The sequence below is a fragment of the Lindgomyces ingoldianus genome, assembly GCF_010093535.1.
Source record: "Lindgomyces ingoldianus strain ATCC 200398 unplaced genomic scaffold BDR25scaffold_39, whole genome shotgun sequence".
NCBI classification, from domain to species: Eukaryota; Fungi; Ascomycota; class Dothideomycetes; order Pleosporales; family Lindgomycetaceae; genus Lindgomyces; species Lindgomyces ingoldianus.
Genome location: NW_022985200.1, coordinates 388,280 through 412,686, shown reverse-complemented (window position 1 = coordinate 412,686; position 24,407 = coordinate 388,280). Strand labels below are relative to the sequence as shown.

At 50.5% G+C, this 24,407-nt stretch overlaps 9 protein-coding genes across 9 annotated transcripts; 4 read left to right on the top strand and 5 right to left on the bottom strand.

Annotated features, from left to right (window-relative positions):
- Window positions 1–546: 546 nt before the first annotated feature.
- BDR25DRAFT_328697 (NAD(P)-binding protein) lies at window positions 547–1,466 on the top strand (the record flags this gene model as incomplete). The annotated part of the gene is made up of 3 exons (XM_033692406.1): window positions 547–662; window positions 714–759; window positions 810–1,466. 3 exons carry the CDS (start codon window positions 547–549, stop codon window positions 1,464–1,466), a joined length of 819 nt encoding a protein of 272 aa, XP_033542139.1.
- Window positions 1,467–2,113: 647 nt separating this feature from the next.
- On the top strand, window positions 2,114–4,726 carry BDR25DRAFT_328696 (UPF0187-domain-containing protein; the record flags this gene model as incomplete). The annotated part of the gene is made up of 4 exons (XM_033692405.1): window positions 2,114–2,230; window positions 2,291–2,438; window positions 2,494–3,518; window positions 4,631–4,726. The coding sequence occupies 4 exons, from the start codon at window positions 2,114–2,116 to the stop codon at window positions 4,724–4,726; spliced, it is 1,386 nt and encodes a 461-aa protein (XP_033542138.1).
- Window positions 4,727–5,428: 702 nt separating this feature from the next.
- BDR25DRAFT_240131 (uncharacterized protein) lies at window positions 5,429–6,116 on the bottom strand (the record flags this gene model as incomplete). Its single annotated transcript, XM_033685703.1, has 3 exons — window positions 5,429–5,841; window positions 5,895–6,000; window positions 6,051–6,116. 3 exons carry the CDS (start codon window positions 6,114–6,116, stop codon window positions 5,429–5,431), a joined length of 585 nt encoding a protein of 194 aa, XP_033542137.1.
- A 175-nt stretch (window positions 6,117–6,291) lies between these two features.
- Window positions 6,292–7,247, bottom strand: BDR25DRAFT_378922 (MFS transporter; the record flags this gene model as incomplete). The annotated part of the gene is made up of 3 exons (XM_033697581.1): window positions 6,292–6,663; window positions 6,719–6,834; window positions 6,884–7,247. Coding segments are annotated over 3 exons (852 nt in total), but the record flags the coding sequence as incomplete, so codon positions are not given.
- A 1,072-nt stretch (window positions 7,248–8,319) lies between these two features.
- Window positions 8,320–9,251, bottom strand: BDR25DRAFT_328694 (2,5-diketo-D-gluconic acid reductase A; the record flags this gene model as incomplete). Its single annotated transcript, XM_033692404.1, has 2 exons — window positions 8,320–8,472; window positions 8,538–9,251. The coding sequence occupies 2 exons, from the start codon at window positions 9,249–9,251 to the stop codon at window positions 8,320–8,322; spliced, it is 867 nt and encodes a 288-aa protein (XP_033542135.1).
- A 3,461-nt stretch (window positions 9,252–12,712) lies between these two features.
- BDR25DRAFT_270445 (uncharacterized protein) lies at window positions 12,713–14,600 on the bottom strand. The gene is made up of 3 exons (XM_033687209.1): window positions 14,187–14,600; window positions 13,255–14,130; window positions 12,713–13,207 (listed from the first exon to the last, which is right to left on the bottom strand). Exons 1-3 carry the CDS (start codon window positions 14,439–14,441, stop codon window positions 13,025–13,027), a joined length of 1,314 nt encoding a protein of 437 aa, XP_033542134.1. The 5' UTR covers window positions 14,442–14,600; the 3' UTR covers window positions 12,713–13,024.
- On the top strand, window positions 14,591–15,418 carry BDR25DRAFT_318542 (uncharacterized protein; the record flags this gene model as incomplete). The annotated part of the gene is made up of 2 exons (XM_033691753.1): window positions 14,591–14,868; window positions 14,929–15,418. The coding sequence occupies 2 exons, from the start codon at window positions 14,591–14,593 to the stop codon at window positions 15,416–15,418; spliced, it is 768 nt and encodes a 255-aa protein (XP_033542133.1).
- A 3,100-nt stretch (window positions 15,419–18,518) lies between these two features.
- On the top strand, window positions 18,519–19,982 carry BDR25DRAFT_295392 (uncharacterized protein). Its single transcript, XM_033688848.1, has 2 exons — window positions 18,519–19,073; window positions 19,140–19,982. Exons 1-2 carry the CDS (start codon window positions 18,669–18,671, stop codon window positions 19,827–19,829), a joined length of 1,095 nt encoding a protein of 364 aa, XP_033542132.1. The 5' UTR covers window positions 18,519–18,668; the 3' UTR covers window positions 19,830–19,982.
- Window positions 19,983–21,811: 1,829 nt separating this feature from the next.
- On the bottom strand, window positions 21,812–23,631 carry BDR25DRAFT_378920 (amine oxidase; the record flags this gene model as incomplete). The annotated part of the gene is made up of 5 exons (XM_033697580.1): window positions 21,812–22,839; window positions 22,894–23,194; window positions 23,248–23,330; window positions 23,378–23,463; window positions 23,513–23,631. 5 exons carry the CDS (start codon window positions 23,629–23,631, stop codon window positions 21,842–21,844), a joined length of 1,587 nt encoding a protein of 528 aa, XP_033542131.1. The 3' UTR covers window positions 21,812–21,841.
- Window positions 23,632–24,407: the final 776 nt, after the last annotated feature.

The window sequence follows — 24,407 nt, the reverse complement described above, 5'->3', positions numbered from 1 at the left end:
TGCGGGTAGGACGTGGGCCAACCTTGAGTTAACACTTCAGTCCAAATAAAAACCAGAAACCGAAGGGCATGCGGAGCTGTTCTGGGAAACCTTGGAATCGTCGTAAACAGTAGGTGCAGTGTGTGGCAAGGCTCGACGCAGATCGTAAACGCCCTCACCCCAACGTGGGTTTCTAGAATACAGAAAAGATGTGGTCGTGGGAAAACTAGTTTTGTAGAGAGGACTTGGCACCAAGGTGCGAACTCGGCATTACCGGTCTTAATCCCATCATCGGTCAAGCTAAGTTCTCGCGAATGATACAGCGTCAAATTCTCGGACCAAAAAGTGAAAACCGGAGATGATGTATGACTTCATTCATCCGGATTCTCTCGAATATTTGCGAATAACGTTCGTCACGGATATAATTTACAGCTTCAAGTCCATCAGTCTATCTATAAGAGACGGCTCCTCTTGGAGGATGCCGCCTCTCACGCAGTTGAGTCAGCAATCAATCAACACCATCAACGCATCCAAAACAGGTCTCCAAGACAAATCAGTTCTTGTTTAATGGATTCTTCTACAATTCTCATCATTGGGGGGACTTCTGGCCTCGGAGAAGGATTCGCACGTCGTTTCTACGCCTTGGGCAAGAGAGTAATAATCACTGGACGACGTCAGAGCCGGCAAGCAGCTGAAACCTGGATTTGAGGCAATTGAATGTAATGAATGTACAGGCTTGATACTTTGGCAAAGGAGATGAAAGGTCTCGAGACCTACCAGGTATGAGAATTATTACTCCGTCCTCCCACCAGTTAAGCTAACACCTGCAGTGGGATGTTGTTAACCTCGCGGACTTGGGGAAACACGCCTCTAAAGTCCTCAAGCAATATCCCGACATCGACACGATCGTCATGATGGCCGGCAAGATGGAGTCGTTCTCGTTCTTCAACCCTGCCGAATCTAACGATTCTATGATCACCTCGGAAATCAACACCAATCTCACCGCACCCATTATCCTCTCCCGTACCTTTGTCCCCTTCCTAGCTTCCCTTGCAAGCGAAGGGAAGACCGCAAATCTAATTTTTGTCACCTCAGGGCTGGCATACATTCCGCTTGGCTTTTATCCTGTTTATTGTCCCACAAAGACTGGAATCCATTACTTTGCCCTTACACTCCGCCAGCAGCTAAATTATGCTCCCGAGGTTGTGAAGAAGAACCTCTCAATCTGCGAGCTGTCACCTCCTTACGTTGATACTGCGCTCGACGCTGGCTTCCGCGACAAGGTGAATGCGACGCTTGGAGATCGTGCGCCTCCTCCAATGCCTCTTGAAGAGTACCTGGATTTGGCGATGAAGGGCTTGTCCGAGAAAGGCCCAGAAGGAAAGATGTTGAAGGAAGTCACGGTGCCAGGATTCAGTGAGCTGGGGGTAACGGCTTGGAGAGGAAGTCTGGGAAAGATCCTGGAGGGAATGGGCGTGGATTGTTAAGAAACATGAAGAGATACAGAATTAGAGAAAGGGGTAATTCATGTCAGATGTTTGCGTCCTGCTAACTTTCTTCATGATTCAGGCAAAGCGTCCAACAGATTAAGCATTTTCTATTCATCTTCCATGATATGTTCTATCATACTGTAGAATCATTCATTATCTGTCTTACGAATGTGCTTTGCCTCAAATTGAAGGCGGCCTCGCTGCTTTCAGCCCAAGAAAACCAGGCGCTGGAGGTGCACGAGTGGCGTGGAATATCTTGCTGTTTCGAAACCTAGGGTTCCCCCTGTGCGTTCTCACCAATCTAAAGGGCCACTACAACCCCCTGGAGCTAAACAAACTCTTCAATCACGGCTCGCCAGCGCATCCGCTTAGCCGTTTGCGCTCTTCCACTCGCGTGCCTCGCTTGGCGCCGAGACGGCCCGCTGTCGTTATACTTCAGCATGGCCTCTCATTGGCTGCGGAGGGCAAAAGGCAGAGTAACTTGACTTCTTCGTGAAGTCATATTAAGCGCGCCACGAGTGTCAAAGCACCAGGGACAAGACGCCGCTAGAAGCAGGGGCACGCGACAGTGCGATATTTGGACAACGGCATAGCCCCCGTATTTGCGAGAGTACAACACTCCTTTCCTTTTCGTTTCTCTCAAGATGACATCGACCGAGAAACCGCACCCGGCGACGACAGTGTCCAATGGCGACAAAGCCGGGACACCTAAACCCAAGAGCCAGAGGTCTGATGACAGTGCCGACTTGGACGAATATTTCGTAAGTTACTGCAGATGCGGAAGCTCATTTTACAAGTTTCTCCCTAACAACACTCACCAGTTTGGCCCTCGTGACCTAGACCACCATTCAAAATGGCCTGTCTTCTTGCGACTCCATGGTAGTATCACGCCCGAGATGGTCTTGCCGTTGTTGTTTGTCGGGGCTTGGTCGACGCTCATTACCTGCATTTCTAAATTTATCCATGACCGTGAGTCCAACTCCAGCTCTCTTCCCCTTCTCTCAATCTTATAATGTCTTTCTAGTCGGTATCAGCCAGCTCCTTTTGACAGTCCTCGGTTTCGTCGTTGGCTTGGCCCTCAGCTTTCGCAGTTCAACCGCGTACGAACGCTATGGAGAAGGTCGCAAATACTGGGCCCAATTGACTCTCGCTTCTCAGAACCTCGCACGCCTTGTGTGGATTCACGCAGATGAGAGGCAGGGAGATCTAGGCAAGAAGGACTTGCTCGCCAAAATCAGCTGCATGAATCTTATTGTCGCATACTCGGTGGCACTAAAACACAAGCTCCGATTCGAGCCATTCACCCACTACGACGACCTGAAACACCTTGTTGGCCACCTCGATACGTTCGCAAAGGCGGCTAGTGAACCTGATGTCCAGAAAAAGAAATCTTTCTGGAAGAGCACCGGAGAATTCCTCGGCTTGTCGTTCGCAGAGTCAAACCCGCGAAAGCTAGTCAAGAACGCCACTCAGCCGCTTGGCAATCTGCCTCTAGAGATTCTGAACCACCTCTCGGCTTACATGAAGACCATCTACGACAATGGCACGTTCAAGGTCTCCATCTATCAGACCCAATCACTGAATGCATTGACCACCATGAACGACGTTCTCACCGGCACCGATCGGATCCTCAACACTCCTCTCCCAATTGCTTATTCTATTGCCATTGGCCAAATTACATGGGTGTACATTCTCCTTCTCCCCTTCCAGCTGTTCAAGTCTCTTGGTTGGGTCACAATCCCTGCCTCTATGTTTTCCGCATATATCATTCTCGGGATTGCACTGATTGGCCGCGAGATCGAGAATCCATTTGGAGTCGATGTAAACGACCTGCCTCTCGACTCTTTCTGCAACCAGATTCGTCAGGACATCGATGTAATTATCAGCCGACCACCGCCGGAGACGGATGACTTTGTTAACCAGGAAGATAACATGTTGCTTCACCCGCTGAGCCATTTGGGTTATGCGTCGTGGGATGGAAAGTCAGTCCAAGAGATTCGAGACGCATTGAAGGCGAAGCCAGATCTTGCCATTAGGAAGGAACACGAGGTGAAGGCACCACCGCAGCCTGTCGGTGACAGCTCGGTTTAAATGACAGGGCAATTCTCGTAACCTCTCTCCCATAGCTCCTGCTGGAGTTGCCAAAAGCAGTAATTGACCAATTATACTATTTTAGCATAGATAGCCTTCACATTATACATACACTAATCGTCTTTTTTATACTCTATATATCAATTTGTTAGTCGTTACTAGAGTCCGTATACTAACACAAGCACAGAGTCTCTAATGAGAGGAGCCGCGGGCGGGGCTTTCGAGGTCTCTCTCACCCTCACCCCCTTTGAATTATGACTCTCCATCAAGAAGAAATTAATCCATACCCCATAATTCTTACCCAGCCAATCCCCGTACTTTACAAAGGATGACCCTTGTAGTACAAAGGTGTTCAGGTTGACCCGGCAGCATTCGATAGGCCTGAATTTGTTCCAATAAGAGTAGAAGAGGTTAGGACTACCTGCTAAAGAAAGCGATCGCCTGCCCAACACTTAGGCGAACAGTGTTTGAAGCAGAGATCGGGGACCATATGATGAGGTCAGTAAATACAACGATTCCAAAGCAACGAACATGTTTGGTTTTAACGTCGTTGAAATCACGTTCTGGGTCGCACACCAAACCGAATTTGCCAGCCTGGCCCCTCTCCCACGATCCCAAAATTTCTTTTTAAGTAAATTGGTATAATGTATTGTGCTATCCAAAGAGCACTGGGCTGATCTGAATAGCTCACATAAACGCCAGCTGTTAACTGATATCAGCAGGAATTCCACACACACTCAGCAACCGTACACCGAATTTATCCAGGAAGAAGCCCTTTTCCACAGGCCTCTGGCAGGAGGCGGTGGGTAGGAAGCACGGGGACTGAATGGTTACCCACAGCCAAGCGAGCAAGGTGGGTGGTAAAGCAGGGTTTGAAATCAAATCGATAAATTGCCAGATATTACTGTCAAATTGGGCCCAGTACGCCGTCTCCTTTCCGATGAAAGCACGGATGGGTTTCTGGTCCCTACTTTTGGTTGTTCACGTAACACCCGGTTCACGTTAAAGCGCTGAGTTAACAGTTCCCGATGCTCTGTCAGCACGAATGCAACGTTAATGAATGATTTAAGTATTATGAGGTATCGATGACCGTTAAAAGGCTTGACAAATTGGTCGCTCAGACCGAGGAGGTGGAGAGATTAGAAAGCATCAAGGCTCTTATTTAAGTCAGTGAAGCTGAAACCCTAAGCAGGTCGGTTATAACTTAGGTGCTCTTAGTAGCCAAGAAATGGAAAGAGCGGTTCGCTGTGGACGATATTCTCTGGGAGGGGCTAGAAAGACTCCGATCCTTCGTTCGTCTTTCCCAGAGATATTCATACTTCAGGGGATAAGGATACAGCCTGCCTTATTTCTCATACCGTGAAGTCCAGGACGAGCTCCTAAACTGGGGCTCTGGTGTCAAGATCGATATCCAGCGAGTCAAAAGCGAAGGCGGTGGTTTCAACAGAGAGTTAGATACAGATGCTCAGGGAACGAGTGGCTCCAAGACATGTATATCAAAGTTCAGACTGCATGAGTTGGTGGGGAAAAGCAGTGACCAGTATCTACTTCGCATCCTCTAGTTCTAGCTGAAGAGAGCCTCGACAACCTTTCCATGCTACGTCCTGTCTCTTTTCACAATTTGTATCTTCAATAAAAGTCTCAGAACCACTCCCACCTTACAGGACTTTTAGACCTCGAGATAACGCGGTACACTCCACAATCGTTGTGAGACGTTCCAGGTACCCTACATATGCTCAATCCTGAAGATTCATACCATTTTTTATACGTGAAAACACCCCTACTCCCAGTTGCTCTCTAGGCATTAGAAAGCCTGCACTCCGTATGGATGCCATTTTCCAACAGACTCCATACATAGCAGCACAAAATTAAATCCTGCTCTTTTCAACATCAGTGTCTTCATTCTCCAGCCTTTCAACCTCCAAACCCATCGCCAATCCCTTGTCTAATTTTCTTCGCTCCTCTTCGTCCATGTGCGTTAGATCAACGGCGACATCATCCCCAAACTTAGCGCCAATCTCCTCAAGACTCAAGCCCTTTGTTTCAGGATAAAAAAGGTACATGAGAGTTGCACCAAAAAGTGGCATGACGATGAAGATGATGTAGTATTTCCAGCCGATGGTGTGGAAAGCAACGGGTGCACACATAGTGTATATCAGAGAAAAGCAGAATAGCGCAGAGATGCTGAATCCGGCGCCTTGAGCTCGTATGGACGTTGGGAAGAGCTCACCAGCGTAGACGTAGGAAGAGGCGTCCATGGAGCCACCAAAGAATGTCACAACTACCTAAAGTCAATACTCATTGCCAAGCGTTGAGGCGTATATGAATACTCACAGAGATAGAGGAAGAAAACTCCAAATCCATTTCCAATCTTGTTATCCGTTCCGCTGTATGTGGCTACGCAGCCAGTGAAGCCCGCCACTGACACTGCGCAGCCAATCTGACTATTCTCAGTACTCTGATAGATTCCACGAAGCTACAAAGTCATACCTGCCCTATAACCATAATGGGAATGCGACCTATCTTGTCTAGCCACAGCGAGTTCATGAAATTCATGAAAGCAGCCCAAGTATCCCACAGAGCGTAAAGCATCAACGGCAATGATCCGTACAGGTTAAGTCCATTGTAAAGAAGTACCTGGTAGTTGTTTATTACCAGACACCCAGTAGACTGAACAAGGCCCCTGCAAAGATAGAATCAGTAGTTGATAGTGCGATGTAGGAATGATGGCTTACAGCGTAAGGAATCCGAAGAGCAGACGTTTCCGATATGACTTGCGCTGGAATAGTAGAATCCACCCTTTCACCCACCCTTGTCTCCAGCCTTCTTGGCGCTCTAGATCAAGCTGCTTTCGAATTTGGTAAAATTGCTCACGCGCCAGAATGTCATCTTCCTCGCCAGGCAGGCGGTGGAGATCGCAAAGGATGCGAAAGCCTTCCTCGTGGCGATCCTTTGCCATTAGATGACGAGGCGATTCCGGTAGCCAAGGAGATCCCATCAGCAAGCAGAGCGGTGGCACAACCTGCAATGCAAGACATAACCGCCATTGCACCAGCTGAGACGATACGTAGTAGCAGCCAAAGCCCGTCCATCCAGCCAAAGCCTGCGCAATAATGTTAAAATGTTGATTCACCGTTTGAAAAGCTGGGAGGCCATACATAGCCAACACAGAGGATAAATCCGTGCGAACCGACCATTCGTCCGCGAGAATGAGCTGGAGATATTTCGCTCTGATAAAGAGGAGTGATGACGTTGACCATACCGACTCCAACACCTGACCCATTTGTTAGAGACCGTATCTGAGAAAAGGCTGCGCATATTACCCATGAGGAATCTTCCGACCAAAAACATGGCGATATGTACCGACCCAGCTTGAATGGCACCAGCAACAACGCAGAGAGATGCTGTTACTTGAATCGAGTTCTGCCTCCCGACCACATCTGCCAACCATGTTATAATGAAGCAGCCAATGAGGCCGCCACCAGCAAAGAGCCCATTTGTAGCTCCAGTAATTCTAGAGCCTTCCACGGCATGTGGCCCTGTTAGTGATATGTCGAAGTATTCGAAGAAAGATGGAAGGCCAATGACGGAGCCAATAATGGCTGAGTTGTAGCCGTATGTTAAAGACCCGAACGTCACAAGGAAGACAATTAAAAAATTGTAGCGGTTTGCGATTGCCATCTTCAGAAGAGCGAAAATCTGAGAGTGAGATTAGGAGTGTGGACTTTGCTTCATTTTATCGGTCAAGTAATAGGACAGCGCAAGTAAACTTAATATTACCCCACATACGCGGATCCGAGGCCGAGCTTTGACTACGTATATCCCCAAGGTCGGGCTGTTGGGGAATGGTAACTAGGGTAGGTAAGGTTCTTGGTAAGCGAGGTTGCTGATGGCTGAAATAGCCTAGGACAATCCCCAAGGGGAGGTGATAATTCCCCACGGATTGGGGAAGAGAGTTGGGGTAAATCCTTCAATCCAACTGACACACTATACTCGGGAGACTCAATCACTGCATTTTTGGGGTACACAATAAGACTTCCTTACCATTTTAGTTCTGCCCTAGGTAAGAAGTATGAAGCACCTTAATCCTTCCAGCGCGGTGCCAGCAGCAAGAGCAACTTCAAATTCTATACTTTGGCAATAGAAGGTCATTTTAGTTCTCAGGTGCAGCTTGACATAAGGTTTGGACCCCCTCGGTTCAGGATTGCTTAATGGGTATCTACTATTAGAACTTTTGCGGGGCAATTCACGTCCTCATGAGGGCACTTCTGATATATCCTTTCACAGCAGCATGGCCTCCGAAACATACTATAGTTAAGATAAATTGCACGGCCTTGACCTTATCCATGGCTCTTTTTTGTTGCTAGGAGTATAGAATGGAGAGCAGAGGTGAGACTTGGGTACTGGTTCTGACATTACCATAAATGGTGGTCCTAGTGAAGGTCGTTGCTGTATGTACTTGCATTGTAATTGAGTAACTTCGAAAGGGTTTGACTATTTCTTTTTGTACAGGCGAAGATTTTGTCGACGCGCGAAAGGAGTAACCAAATCTTCCATATGTTGCCAGCGTCGCCAGTGTAGAGCCGCCAGTCTGAGCAGTCAATTGACACCGGTATTCATGCAAGAAGGGACAATCTTTGATACAGCTGCTGTTGCCTCTGAGTTCTGGAAGTCCGTTATCGGGGAAATGGTCGACCATTTTGAGCTACCTGTAGTAGAAACACTTCCGAAACAGGGGCTCGCAATTCTGTTCAGTTGTTTAATCATGGCTGACTGTCGGATCCCAGGCACAAGGTTCATATACCCCAGTGTCTAGTTTCTGCATCTCCTCTTCAGATAGTTCGAAATCATAGATCTGAGAGTTTTCTTCGATCCTTGATTTTGTGACCGATTTCGGAAGCGGGACAAAGCCCTAAAATACAAATAAGCCAGAGCGTCGAATAAGACCACTAGGTGCGCTCGCGATACTTCACGTACCTTTTGTAGGCTCCATCTTAGAAGAATCTGAGCGGTTGTCTTTCCGTATTTCTTCGCGGCTTCAACCAGCAAGGGATCGTTCGCCTTCGTCGCTCGCACAAGTGGCGAATATGCCTCCACAATAACCCCTCTTTTCTGGCACCACTCTACTATGTCCTTTCGCGCCAGCCAAGGGTGGAGTTCAATCTGGTTGACACTCAAAATGCCACCTTTTCCTTGCCCGTCCTTTTCTTCTGTGCTTTTAATCCATGATTCCAACTCATCTAAATGGTGACACCCATAGTTGGAAACTCCAATGCTTCGGATTTTCCCTGCCTGGACCCCTTCAACAAGGGCCTTCCAGGCCCCGATCCGATTCTCCTTCCCGCCATACGGTGCGTGGAGTAGGTACAGATCCACATAGTCAAATCCTGTCACCTTGAGCGTGTTCTCAATGTGTTGTTTTGCATTATCGTACGTCATTTGACGTGGTGGTATCTTTGTGGTGAAGAAAAGGTCCGCGCGCAGAATGCCGGATTTCTTCATGCCTTCCGCAGATGGCGCCTCGTTGTGGTAGGCCACGGCAGAATCGACATGTCGGTAACCTACATTTAGGGCATGTTGGACTACATCAGAGGTAACATCAGCAGGCGTTTGGTAGACGCCAAATCCTAAGATCGGGATGTCGTAGCCTGATGGCATGCGGTACTTTGAATTGATGTTGAGAGTGGACATGATGGGCGGGACCAGTCGAGATGAGCGATTTTCAAACAAGGAGCGAGCCTGGAGGGAGAACAGTCTTCTCATAACATATATAGATGAGAAGCAGGGCCAACAATGGATCGTCCTGGTGGGTTGCTGTCGAAATTGATGGTGATAGATGACTAAACCGACAAAAGCAAAGGAGTTATCGGGGACTAAAGTCCGATACCGTGCTAAATCGTTTCTGGGCTGGGCGGGCCTCAGCACTCAACACCAAACACGTCTTCGAGAGATTATTCCCCTTTTTTTTTTGCAAAAACATGACAAATTAGCTTCATATGCTTCTTGTGGGGTTAAAGTTTCACACTCAATCCTTGCATGACAATGCATCCATTCCTGCAGCCCAAACTACGACTTCGAAACATTCTTAACTCTCCATACTTTGTAGTCTCAGGCATTAATAAAAGCTCTCATAGAAGATCCGGAGTAGCCGCACCAGCATCACCAAAACTCCTGCATCCTTCATATTTTTCGCTCATCAAACAGAACTCCGATTTGGATCCTCATGCAAGGCCCCCGGCATTCACGGGCGTTACCCTTCATTCCATGTCCAGGATAAGAAGGAAGCCTCTTCCCTACTTCTAGAAGGCTCAAAAAGACATGCGATGGTAAATTAATTCTGCGAGGCACAGATCCTTCTCCAGGATTCCCCAGCTTGCCAAACGGTCAGCTCGCTCCAGATCCGCCCAGATCGACCCTCGTCAGTTCTTGGCATTCGGTCTGAACCCCGACGTCACCACATTTCGACCCCATAGATGAAGATGAGGCAAAAGGCGGACCCCAGATGCCGCACGCAATATCTGCAGCCAAATTCCTTCGCAAGCGCTGATATAAAATCCGTCGCACAAAAAGCTCAACGGACGACACCCTAGTCACTGAGCCTTGTCAGGGTCGGAGCCGGAGACTTTGCGGATCCGATCTCACGCTCAATCCTCAAGCAGACCTCGCGAATGACGTTGATATTGTGCTAAAATGCACGGCATCCTGCGGAATCTTCTCTGGCTTGACTGTGGCGGTGGTCTTTGGGGCGGATTTGTTTCAGAAAAGGCAGGGTGCTTGCCGATGGTGGACGTGGGCTAGTTTTGGGGCTTGTGTAATGCAAGGCTGGACGCTGCGCCACAAAGGATCCATGTAAGGCGAGGATGAGGCTTTTATGCATTGTGGGTGTTGCACACATTTTGCTCATGGGAGTGCGAACGCCTCAAGCGTCAAAATACGATTCGGAAGTACGATTGAAAGGATAATGGGACGGGATGGTTGATAGCGTTCTATTTTCGGATCTAAGCCGCCTAATGCCTAGGTTTGTGCCAGAAGGATTGGATTTTGGGTGCGGCTGTGGTGAGTGGGTTGAGCCTGAGGAAAGCCATCGTGGGTGCATACAAGTCCACACGCGTCGACAGAAAGTTTCCAAATCCAGCCTTACCATCGCCGTGTTCAAGGATTCTTGGATGATTGAGCAAGATGAACGGATCCTAGGATGATTATGGCAAGGAGACAATAAGCATCGGTGACGGTGATGCACACAGTGATGAAGCTATAGGAGAAGCTAAGGACAATTGAAGTATCTCCCTAGTTCAAGGCGCGTTAGTATCTACGTTGGAAATTGCAAATGGGCGTGGAAGATGCCTTCGAATTTGATATGTCCTTTAGTAGTGAGGGCAATTGATCATAACTCCTTCTTTCGAGGTTTGCTGTGAACATTAACAAGCGTCACTCGATGATTAGTTAGAAACTGTCCTCAAAGGGGCCTAGTTTCTATATTAACAGGCAAGAATTCTACTTAGCTAGCACTTCTAATAGCCTCACTGAAAAGTCTTCTTCATAGCTAGGTTCTCCTGGACCTTAATTATACTTTAGCTTACTTCGCAGACCTCAGGGCAGCGGTATTTTCGAGGCAGTTTCCACTGCAGAAACCCCTGCACCAGTGTCGCATCTTATGGAACAAAAATCGAAACGACGCCTTTGAAGGCATTAGAAAGTTTTGAGTTTCGTCTTAGAACTCCCACGAGATGTGAAGCATGGTGTTTGGCAACTATTGGCACTGCAGTCAGGGACCACCGATTCAGCAGGGAAGTCCAAGCGGAGGCGACATGAATGGGCCTCTAACCGGTGAACCTGGCGATTCACGATGCTGGAAATTTGAGATTATGAGTTGAATGAGTTGCGGCTCAGTAAGTATAGGGGCGGCACAGGGACTGGGAATTGACAGGAAGTAAGGTTGAAAGGGCAAATAGCTTTGCTGTGTGAATGCGGCACCAATATGCTAGATCTGTGCAAAATAATGGTTCTATTGATGAAAGGCTAGATGTGGGGCGGGATTGCTTTCAATGATGCCTAAAGCTCAAATGCACGTTAGTTTTGTCGGCGTGTCTTTTAGGCCACGATGGCGAATGAGATGCGGCGTTGATGCTGCACCAACAGTCAAGATGACAGACTGTGCCGCTTCGGCCAATAGAGTGTCGGTGCACCATAGTCTGCCCGGTCCGGATTGGCGGGCTTTGGGCTTGGATGGGGGGCGGATGAGAAGAGGTGTTGTTCTTGCAGCATTCTTGAGTGTTGACTTGAGACTTGCCCAGTGAGCATGTGGAGTGAAAGTGGTGAGCGGTGAGTTGGCCACGTTAAGCGCCAGACATAAGAAGAAAATTTGCCCGAATCCCTTCAAAAAAAAAAAAAAAACCGTAAAGCTCGTAAGACAATTTTGTACCTAGGTTTCGACAGTCTAAAGGTGGCCGAAACAGAATCCTCCAGCCCAGGAAGGTTTCTGAAGGATGCGGTCAGCAGCCATGATCCACGTGGCGTGCACCCCAAAATATTACTCACTTGCAACAGCCCTCCAAACGGGACATTTCTAACCAATAACTTATCGTTTTCAGTAACTCTGGAGGCTTCACATGACTCTCCTCCCACGGATCGGTGCCGTCATGATCGGTGAGGTTCGATGTTGAACGATTTCGGCTGTTGTCTCAGAACGTGGCAACACTATCTTTCCGATGCAAAACCACCCTGACGATGCAGAAATATCTCCTTGATGAGGGCGCTAGAACCTGCAGAAATCATTGTACACGAAGTTGTTGTGAAGTCGATATTCCGATGAACCAACTCTAAGAGCTTTGGCCGATAGTTGCCACTTACAGGTGCCGTGCAAATACCTATAGGGCCTTTCCGTACTCTCGATTGGAGGCGGAAATGCCGTCTGAATTGTGCAGTCACGCCGCACCCATGAATTGTTGGGCAGATTTAAATGGTTCAACGGGGCAACGCTTCGCGGAAAGCGGCGGCCCCTGGATAATTGCCTCGCCGCTGCTCCCAGTCCCACAGAGCGGCAAAATCGCGATGGGACAACGGAAGCGCGATTCTAGCGGGATAAGAAAGTTGGCAGGGGTATAAAAGTTCCACAAGAAAGTTCGAAAAGGTATCAATCTTATTAAGGCTGTGTTGGAAGGGCGTTCCCCTCGTAGTGGCCGCAAGACCGAAACCGCATCGGAGTGCTTTTTCGCAATACAGCAATTGAACCAGACCGCTTGAAAAATAAATGCAGAGGCGGCCGGCACCGGTTAACCCTGGTGGGGGGGCTAGAATATATACAAAAAAGGAGACGAGAAAGGGTCTGACACATTTGTCGCGAAGCGAAAGGGGAAGAATCAGTACCTGGATGACTCTTGCTGTGGAAGCTGCTGAAATATGATGTTTCTGTGGCATTGTAGAAAGGATCTCGCTCGCATAATATCGTAGCTTCCCCTCCTATTTCATGGAATGTGGAGATACGGCATAAATGGAGACGCTTCTACTGGGCTCATAGTGTAGGGTGCGTATGATGGAGTGGAGTGGTGATCGTAGGTTGTGTACGGGGTTGGGCCAGGGTCTATCTCAGCCCATTTTCGAGCACACTGGCGAGCCGTCCACTTCTCTGAAGCGCCAAACTCTAGCATCTAGTCGAATTAGCCTGGGTGCCCATCTTGTATGCTCCAATACTCACCTTCTGGCTGATGATGTCAAACTTGCTCTGCACCCAATACTCATGCGCCATACGCAGCGCTCTGAGATCAGTTTCTGTCCATACGCGCATTCGTTCTCTCAACCTTTTGAGACGCATTTGGAGGGCTGGGATCTGGTATGTTTTCCCAAGGTCTGTTTGGAATCGGGCTGCAATGTCTTTCCAAGGCATGCTCTCTTCATCCTTGAGCTGAATCAATAATCGGTCTTCCTCTCCGAGCTCCATAGTCATAGTACTATTTGAGTCTGATCTTTTCCTTCGTTTCAACTGCTCTGGAGAGTCGTCGTCTTCGCGTGATCGCTTTGGCGCACTGGTCCTTTGAAACCCAATTGGATGGGGAGCTATTGGAGGGTACATACGACGTGGCTGCGGTGCGGCAAGGTCAGCAGCCAATTCCATGGCCGGTTCACTTAAACGAGGACTACGAGCTCGTACCGGAGGATACGTGGAACCTGAGTAGTACTGCTCGTGCATAACTGGGGTTGAAATGCCCAGAGGATTCATAGTCCAATGGAATTCGATGGGTCCGCTTGACGGATGGTTGGGAGTGAAGGTACTCGGGCTACTGCGAGGCCGTGCTGGAGGGTTAGACTCAACCTGAAGATGTGTGGATGGTTCGGTCGAGGTCCTCGGGGGCTCGGCATAGGACTCCTCAGAGGGGCGAGTGAATTCACCCTGTCCAGACTCAGACACTTTGGAATATTCTGAGACGGGGGAGAAGGCAGTTACTGAGGCATCCTTTGCCAGTGAGACGGGAGTGTCTGAAGGCTTGGAAAAATGAGTGGGTGGTGAAAAAGTGATTGAAGATGTATGCGGGGTCACATAGGGCTGGTCGTAGCTAAACTGGGTGTATCCAGTCTATGGAGAGCTTGATGTTAGTTGCATTTTAGGGAAAGACTGAGCGGCTGACGTACCTCGTTTTGACACTCTGGGGCCGGAACGGAGGGTCCAAACCAGCCTGAACTAGGCAAGCCACCTAGGTCTTGGTGGGGGAGCTGGTTCTCGTGGAGGTGGGGTATATAGGAAGGGAGAGACTCGGGAGACATTGGAAGGGGCGACGAGGTGGGAGCAACAGGATACTTTATCGGGCTGTAGGAGGATTGCCACGATGACTTGCCGGTCAGGTGGAGATGGGGTGGGGGCACAGCACCCTCAAGTACGGCAGGCATGAGGGCAGGTGAGGGCCGCGGTGTGTGCTGGATTGTACTGCGGTTATGGAAGCAGACAACAATAGCCGGGCATAGTAAAAATACTCAGGAGGGAGCGGGAGCGGGAGGTGGAGCGGAACGAAAGGGAAGAGAGGAGCGCGTTAGACAATATGTATCAAGACATGGCGATGCTCGCTGCTCACGCACCAGCGCAGGTTGAGCTGGGCAGCTCTGGAGACAGGCAGGACAGGACAGGCAGGACAGGCTCTAGTGCGACCAGTCTGTCGTTGCCCCCGGTTGACGGATTTAGAAGGATGCTGGCACGCCGGGCCATGCAGCTTAGCGCCGAGCATTCACCCATGCTCTCCACACGTCTGCTCCAAGCTCAGGTTCAACGGCGCTGGGCAGCCAGGGGTGTGGGAGGCAGGGAGCTTTGGAGGCTGGACTGGTGCGCTTGAGCCGCCTCGACGGCGGGCCTATCGTACGGTTGTGCCCGGCCCAATTGCAGGCTGGAGAGCCAGGAACGACTGGCTGGGTCCGCGCAGCGTGAAGATCAACCTGATCGAGGGCTCTGGCAGACGAATAGCGACGGCACGGCGGCGGAGGGGAGGCCGCCAGGGCTTGGAGCAGCCTCGCCGGCCGTCCAAACGGCTCTCAGCCCTCCCACCAACCCTGCCGCAGTGGGTTGCGCTGCTCGCTGGCACGGGGGCACCTGGGCTCGCTCTATACGGCCCGTCTCAAGGCAAAGGGCAAACAGCGGAGAGCAGAACGCAGAGAGCAAGGAGAGGGCCGTCAGTCAGTCTCTTGCGCTGCAGCGTGACTGTGACGAACCACTGTCCGTGCTGCTCGACGACGCCGGTCTGAGAGGAAGTTCAGCAGGCCTTTCGCGGCGCCATAAGGCCCGGGATACAGTTCCTTCGAGCACCATTTCTCAAATTCCCTCGTCCAAGGCGTCCATCGCAAGCCTCTCAGATCAAGCCACTGTTCTCATTCGGTGAATTAGGGGCGGGAAGTTGGGCGATGCGGCGTGCGGCGTGCTAAGGGCGCTTATGCTCAGCAAAAAGGCCTCGAAACGGCAAACAGCAGCTCACCAGCGACGTGAAACGCCTAGCTTAGGCGCGTAAATGTGCCAGATATAGCCGGCGTTGCGGTCGCTCGACTCGCATCAATGGCAGCTAATTCTCCCGATTGGGCACTACGAGCGGCCGACGCTCCGAGTGCTGCTCTCTATCCTGCATGTCGACTCGCGACCTCAAACGTCCCTCAGCAACACCACCACGGCAGCTCACCGCTTTGCAACGCATCCGCAGCATCGCGATAACGCCTCGCCGTCGTGATCGGTCGGGCAGCCTGAGCAGGAGCAGGAGCAGTCGCCGTCGCCGCTGGCGAGTCCCCACAGGAATACCCTGTGCTGTCTCCTCCCTTTGCTCCATGTCGGGGTGATACGGCTAAAGCAGCCCGCTCAGCCGTCGCCAAGCCGCCGCCCGCTGCAGTGCTCGCAACTCTTGCTCAGAGGCCCTCTTCTCTTCTCCGAGTCTTTCGATCTCGCGGATGTAGATAGCGAAGGGGTCGACTCACGGCCTGATCCTCACTATCCTAGTCCCTGCTGCGGTCTCCCTATTCAACCATTCCTCCACCGCAGCCCCCAAGCCTCTTACCCCCGCCTCCCTCCCCCACCTGCATCACGATAACTCCCGCGATGTAGCCCCCTGCACTGCCATTGACCCTGTCACCGTCTCCCACCTGCTACTTCGACCACCTCCTCCAGTGTAGGTGACAGCGGCGTGGCTGCTCAAACCCCAAGCACAGGTTCCCAAGGCGTCTGTGCCATGTCAGCTTGTATACTGCCGGACTCCGACCGTATCGCTGTACATGAACCCAGGAGCCCGATTGCGTCAGGCCTCTGGAGACTTCCTCATCTAACCATCATTGACACTGATTCGGTTTGACCTTGCTGCGCCCTTGTCTTGTGCTGGTGTCCGCTCAACCTCAGTGCTTCATCTGTGTGGTCCAAGCTGCCCTATCAGATACAAAGGGAGATCCCTCCCGACATTTGCCGCTCTGTGGATAACTAAGCCCTGATACATCCTCCCTCTCTCTACCTTCAAATTCTGCCATGGGAAATGAGCAGAAATTTGTGACCGGTTGGGAATCCTACGAATCTGCAGCTGGGATCTGAACATGGACCGAGTGTCCCTGGGCCATATGTAGGTCAGCTTCTAGAATATTAGAAGACGGCAATTGCACTGTTAAAGACAAGGATTCTTAACACACAGTTCCCTAAAGTGTTCTAGCGAGGCTCTGGTCTCATATGGGTCCCCCTTCCAGAAGTTGTCTCCACCCTCCCTGTGGATCAAGCTCACAATTCTGGCTGGAGGAAGTTGATACTGCCTCGTGATTTACGCACCCTGGATTCTCATGCATGACTTTGACTTGTCGTCGAAACACCCCATTAAACTAGCAATTGTTCTGGAAACCCTGGGCCTGGGGATCGGTGACCGGAGATCCCCTTTGCATGATTACCACGAGTACGCGGGGATTATGTCCCTACCCGCAATCTAATCAACGTTTATCTGGCTAACCGATTCGTTATTGAGTGTTCCGCGATCTGCAGTGTCGAAGCCATTCCCACAACCGCTCCCAGCAACAGTACGCCTGCAAAGTCTTAAGTCATGGCTTGCGAGGCTGGGTCTGCGTCATTCAATGAACGGGACACCACGGCGCTCAGAATGCCCTCGAACCGCTCAAAAGACCACTCCGGTGCCCCTGCGCAACCTGTCCAATTGTCGTGTTAGATTGTCCAAGGGTCTTTAGGTGTGCCATTCTGTCGGGAGCATCCTCGTGTCCCAGCCTGTCAGATCAACGTTTTCGTAGGCCTGCACCTTTGGGTGAAACGAGGATGTTGCACACAGAATTCTCTTCTAACTTCCCCACAAACTCTGATCTGTAGAAACCGTCAAAGAAAGCTTGGCTTCAAGTGCACTATCCATGTATTTGCTTGGTGTCATTAAGTGTTGTGACTTCAACGTTTTTTGCTTTATCGCGACGGTAACAATGAGTATAGCCCCAACACCCACCAGAAGGGCTTCAAACACCTCCCACTCCCTCCCAAACTACAAGAGCATCGAGGCTGTGTGCTTGAAACAACAAAAAGGCATGCAGTCAGCTCTGTGATACGCATGATCCCCAGACATCGTCACGGCCCATGCCTTCCTTAGCTAGGATAAAATCAGCACACCGTCTCCAAAAGCACCCCTACTTGACGATGAGCCCCCCCTTACTTCGCCTCAATCCCGCAATGGTCCTATAGACGAGCATATAACGTTTGGACTTTTACATAACGCGCAGCTCATAGCTCTGGTCTCAAGTAGAGACCTATCTTGATGGTCGAACTTAGCTTGACAGGGTACTAGCCAATGTGATATCTCCTGTAGTATGTCCTGCCGGATTGGACACCGTGCGTAGTGCAGTCTTATAGGTGCAGAGTTCAGAGAATGCTCAACTTTATAGAACCATATCCTTCGAGAGCACGGACGGGAGATATCAAATGCACAAATCCCTTCAAGGTAGTCAAATCCATGCTCCCGTGCTAATGCTTTCGAAAGGCAAATCCTTGTCAATGCCGTCTGGTTGCAGACTCTACACACCGACTTTTTTTTATACTCAAGTCCCCAAACGTCCACCACTGTAGCCAGCTGCACGCAAAGTTCTGGAAGGAGTCTGTAGATGCTGCTGTTGTGCCATCTGAAAGCCAGGCAGTTAGAGCAGATCCCCCTTGAATCCTGCTATATTTCAGCTTCTAATGTTCCAAGGTTGTCGTTCCAACGATAGGCCAAGCCTCGTGACAAGCGCATCCCAAGGTTATCTCTCGTCGGTTCTGGGCTGGGAGTGTTGACTGAGATGAATGAAAGACGGGCAGTGCTATCTCCTCGTGCGAGAAGCAGAGAGGTTGAAGTCAGCCTTGCGAAGCCGCGTGTGCGCCAGAAGAGTGCTAGTGTCACATGCAGGGCATCCAAGGTTGCCAAGCCGGCCCCAGCTCTCGACAGCAGCAAGCTTCACGTTAACACCATCACCACCACAGAGCTAACAATAGCACCACCCCTCCCCTCCCCAACGCCAGCCCCGCGTTCTTGCCCACGCGACGCTCGCGCGACAACAGCAGAGCTCACCACTGAGAGCCGCCCACTGAGAGCCGCAGCTCTGGACCCGGTTGTCGGCGCCTGCCTCTTGCTGCCTTCCTAGCACAGCATGGCACCTTTTCGCTTCAACGTCTTCCACATCCTCGGCGATGTGTCGCACACGACGTCCAAGCTGATCCTGATATGGGCCATCCATTCCAACAGCAGCGCCGAGGGCGTCTCGCTCATCACCCAGGCCCTCTATGCCCTCGTCTTCTGCGCGCGCTACCTGGACATCTTCCACGTTTCGGCCACGGAGGACTGGGAGCACACATGGAACTTCTCACTCAAGATATTCTACACACTCTCCTCCCTCTACATCATCTTCCTCATGACCAGCGTGTACGCCCGCACCCGCGAGCGAGAAAAGGCGTGGAAGTTCGGCATGTACACTCTGCTAGGTAGCGTCGTGGTTGCCCCATTCTGGTTCCTGATCTTCAAGAAGTGGATCATTGGGCCCAACACCTTCTTCAAGGTATGCCGTCCCTGCACGCCTGCATCATCCTCCACCCCCTTCCTGCTAACGAGAGTGCCACTCTAGATTCTCTGGGTCTTCTCCCAGATCCTGGAATCTGTCTGCGTCATCCCCCAGCTGCTGCTTCTCCGCCAGACAACCGTGCCTACCGTGCTCGACTCGTTCTACCTTGTAGCGCTTGGCACCTACCGCTTCCTCTACATTCTTAACTGGATCGTGCGCTCGGCTACGGAGCCTAACTACGCGGACCCTACGTCGTGGGTGTGGGGGACCATCCAGACAGCCCTCATGATTGACTTTGGGTGGGTGTACTGGACACGGCAGAGAGTGAAGCTTAGACGGGGCGGCGTCGTGGACTCCGAAGACTTAGGCCGTGGCTGGCTGGTAGGTCGGCTGGTGGGTCGGAAGAGTGTTGACTTTGACTTCGACGACGAGGAAGCCACTGCCGCTGCTGCCGCAACTAGGAACGGCCGTGCGGACAGTCAGCCGAAGAACCAGTGGGGCCGACATGGCATCTCAGTCTCCGCCGATGAGGGTGTCCAAGGTGCACCGCGGCGGACCAGTCCAGGAAACGGGCCCGCGGATCCCGAATCGCAGCCTTTGGCCGACCCGGCCGCATTCGAAGACGAGAGCGACGATGGCCTCGATGCGCCGCCCCACGCCGCATTGTCGGCCCACGACAGTGGTGTGCGAGGCGACGAATGGAATGACGACATCGACGATGACGCACAGGAGCACAGCGGCGTTGCGAAATAAGCCTGTCTTAGATATGTTGCCGGTAGATGTGGGTGTGGGCGCTTGCTTCTTGATTTTTTATTGGCTTTGGCATATTTCTGTTTGGGAAGGAAGGCATGAACGGGATCAACACTGTACCGATAGCACTTTTCGTGCAACTTGCATCAATACTTGTTCCTCTCAAGCTCCCTGCGCCGCCCTCGTGCACTGACTTCCTTTCCCAATCGTTCTCACACCATTCAGCCCGAAAGTCGAATTGGCAAAGTTCCATCAGTCTCGTCCACACTGGCTAGCCAATATTCCCAATCGGGGGCGTCGATCACGCTATCGAAGCCTCAATCGCTCAGATCCAGAAATCCCACGACCACTTGACCAGCTGTTGAACTAAGCGTTGAAGTGAGTCGACCAAACTTTGAAGCCACCGGCCGCTAAACCCGAATTCCCGTACGCCACGATGAAAGAGCCGTCGTGAGAGGAAAGCTCAAGATCGGTTCTCGTCATGAGTACACGATGCACGAGTTCTGGTGTGGCGCCAGTTGGAGGGGCCGCAAAGGGCTGGATTGGGCCATCTTACGGCTCGGTATTTACGCCTTTATGCCATCCGATAGCTAAGAGTTCGCTAGCGGACTAAAATGTGCGAAAGAGCCATATGCCAAAATTCCTCTTCCAACTTGGAAATGAGCAACGACCGTGATATCGTGCTACCTCCTTGCGCGCTCGGTAGTGAAAAGTCAAGGGCATATCTGTAAGGCGTTCCGCCAGTGCTTCATTAGTCCAGGTCTGCACGTGGCATACATAATTTCAGAGAGTGAGGATTCCGCGAACATTCCTCCCCCATACTCAGATTATCCTAGGCTATTGGAACGGGGAAATCCTCTTGGAAATTGCTTGGAGCTAGGAGGAGTGTCAAGGTTGTGATCAACAAGGTTCTAGGGTTCATTGAGTCTCGTATCGATATCCTCCAATCTGAGCGCAAAACAGGCAAGCGCCGGAACTCGCTTAATATTCCCAGCAACTCACCCTTCGAGAAGCCTGCAATCCTGGATAACAGGCTTCTCTGCATGTTCTCTGGTCTCCATCAGCATTGGCTAGAATGGAAACGGCAATTAACGGCATTTAAAATTGAAGCTAATTAGCTTTTCGACGGCATTCGCAAGGGCGGGTGCGAGGGGAAAATCCCCCCGCACATGCATTGGCTTGCGGGTAAAATGCTTCGAGAAGGTCGCTAGAAGTGGCGGTTTACGGGGTCTTGGTCAGCCGGCCGCAGGTGAGCTGTTTCCGGCATTCCAGCTTGCATGCGATTCAATCACTCGCCTTCCCAGGTGCTGGAGCTCTCATGCTAGTATGGATAACCATCTCAGTGCGTTCTCCTTTCTATGCGCGATTTTAGCTCTGCGCTGCATGCTATGAGTTAGGTGCAACACGTCTACCTTCATTTCACTGTACTCCCCGACAATTAGCTGTTGGTTTACTTTGCCTCAAGTTTGGGGAATCACATCGAAATCGAAAGTGCTGAGGTGAGACGGGTCCGGACTCCACTTCTCTGCACACCACCACGCGTGGCAGACGGGGATTATTCTTCTCGCTGCCTTCTAGCGTCCTTCTAGAAGACGGCAGACCGTAGTGAAGATGACCGCGCTTCGGGGATATAGATATCTTGGCGCAGATAGAGATTCGATTGATGGTTACCGGATTCCGTGGCCAATCAATGGAACGAGAATGAGATGATGGCTAGGGTCTCAAACGCTGAGGTGATATCACCCCGCGTGGCATGACATTATTCAGACGAGGCAGGACACGAGTCCCCACAGTCCTAGATTCCATCACCCATGCACGTGGTGAGCTCTTGAGAAGAATAATTTCATCATTCTGGATTAGGTATGCACCTCGTTGGAGTGCATTCGAGTAGAATTAGTGAACAGATTCTGAGCTTTTATACTCGGCGCTGCATTTCTCTCGGCCTCGGGTGGGGTCAAGCGATGGGGATTCTAAGTATATAGATGCTGGGTGCGGAATCAAATAGGTAGAAGAGCCTAAGATCCTGCCACATAGAAGCTGCTCACTACAAAGCCATTTGATGCATTGTACTCCTCCAGCGCTGTCGTTCCGTGCAGAATCTCGTAATTGGTATAGGTCCCACAACCTGAATCAATATTCATACAATCTCTTGAGATCATTCCGGCTATTCGCTCACCCGCCTCTCTCCCCTCGAACCAGGCACCATGTAGAAAGCCAAAGTACTCCGCTGAGGTATGCTCTCCAGCAAAGTATACTCTCTCCACATTTGCGCGTAGATTTTGGTGATTCTCAAGAGTCATTCCAACGGGCCAGTTGGAGTAGCTACCATATGACCATGGCTGGAGACTCCAGCGAGGATACATAAAATCGGTGGGCTCTGGAATATTTACTCCAGGGAACATTTGACGAAGAACCTCCATCAATTCTGCTTTGGTTGTTTCATCGTCCTGTGCCTCGATGCGGTAAGACTCGTGACCAACGACGGTGGCAAAAATAATGTTAGAGCCGGGTATGAAACCGTCCGGGACCAAAGATTGCCAGACGGGGTAATACCCACGTGTTGTAGGTGATGCGTAAAGGAAGAATTGGGTATCGGGGTCCCAGAACGTTTCGTTGAATTGGAGGAAGATCTTGGTATAAGTTCCCATTTGGAAAGTTTCGATGGATGTTTGTTTCCAATCTGGAAGCTCCGGCTTAAAGGTGACTACTTCGTTCTGTAAGACCCCAAGTGAGAAAGTGCATATTGCGTAGTCGGCGCTAATACAAGTTCCGTCGTCCATGGTAACTGTGACACTATCTGCAGAGTACTCAATATCCGTAACGACCGTATTGAGGAGAAGCCGTGTGTCATTCGGTTGAAGGAAGGTAGAGGCCACTCCTTTGATAAGGGTATTAAATCCACGTTGATCAATCACAAAATTATTCTCCTCAGAGAACTGATAAAACGTAAGATTGTAGCCGGTAATGCCAAAGACCAGTGAGCTCTCATCAGGACTGTATGAAGTCTCCCAATCTACCCGTGGACATTAGTGAATAAGTAAACCTATGCAAATATGTTGTAACTGACCCCATTCCCACCACTCGACAGCTTGGGCAGCCATATTCTTCTTAGGTTTCCATCCAGCTAGACTTAATCCTGTGCGAGTACTTTGGTCCTGAAGATTGTCGGCAAGGATATAGCCAGCGCCTTGCTCCATGGCAGCATAGGCATCTTCAAAATCATCTAGGAGGTTAGTGTAATTCACCGCTCCAGTTTCGTTATATGTGAGTATGGAATCGTAGTCAGAATACTCATTAGAAATATTGTATCTTTTAGCTTCTGTCCAGATTGGATTCTCCGGTCCGTCTTTAATCCCTAAACCTTGAACCTGATAGAACATATTAGATTGGGTATATGAGACAATTTCCAGAGACAACCTACCCAGTTCGCTCCGAGTTCCACGACATAAGGATTCCCATCCGGGTCCTTTCCAAAGGTTGTATGTGTCATCCGGCCACCAATATCTGCTAGTATTTAGTCATGCCTGGAATAAAGTGGCCATATACAATACCTCCATTGTATTCAACAATGAGAAAGTCCGTGACAGATTGATTCGAGAGGGCTTGAGCAGCCGTTATACCAGCAACGCCACCACCTCTGCGTCAAGTCAGCTCTCTCGAGCTATGTTAACTTTCGAAATGCTTACAGAATCGCAACAGTCGTTCTTCGACAGGTGCCGTTGTATCCTCTTTGCTGGAAAGTGGGGGCTGCAAGGGTCTCAAGGACCCAAAGTCCCACCAATATATAGACACATCTGTGCAGCATGGCGGTCAAGTCGATGAACGCAACAAAAAGATGAAAAAAGCATGCTGAGAGGGCCTTACTATCTAAGTACCACAACAGATTACGCGCCTTCCCCGCAGGTTCTGATTCCGAACCAAATCTTGCGTTCCCGGCACCTCGGTGAAAAGATAAGAAGAGGAAAGGCATCTTTGAGCTAGGCAAAATGAAGTAGCTCCATGCTGCAGTACCTGCACCAGCAACAGTACCTGCACCACCCGCAGGTCTAAACCGGCAAGGTGCAGGTAGATGCACGTCAAATGGCGCGGAGAAAGAGAGGGAGGAAAGATAAGGACCTTGAACAAACGGATGGACTTGCTGTCTTGAAACTTTCGGACTAGGGACAGATCCTGGTTTGAGAACCCTGTGCAGAGTACGGGTGGATGCGACTAGCTCCAACTTTAGTGATTGCCCCGACCAAGATCGTGAAGTTAAGAAATTGAAGCAGGAACACTTCAGGACTCACAGACAGACTATGGCAGTTGTAGGTGTCCATAGGCTTTTCTATGATTGCAAGGTTCCAAGGTGGGAATGAATAGCTGGCGGCCAGGTCACGTGTTGTGAGTGCAGTCCTTCGGCCTTCTGGGACTTCGTTATTAGAGTCAAAACATGTTGGAAGAAGATATCTAGATCGGGTCGAATATCCGCGCTTAGTGGATACCGGTAGCGCTGGAAAAATCATTGCAGCTGCAGTCCATCAGATGGATGGATAACTACTACATACACATAATTTCCGACAGCAGTTTGTGTTTGGTTAAAGT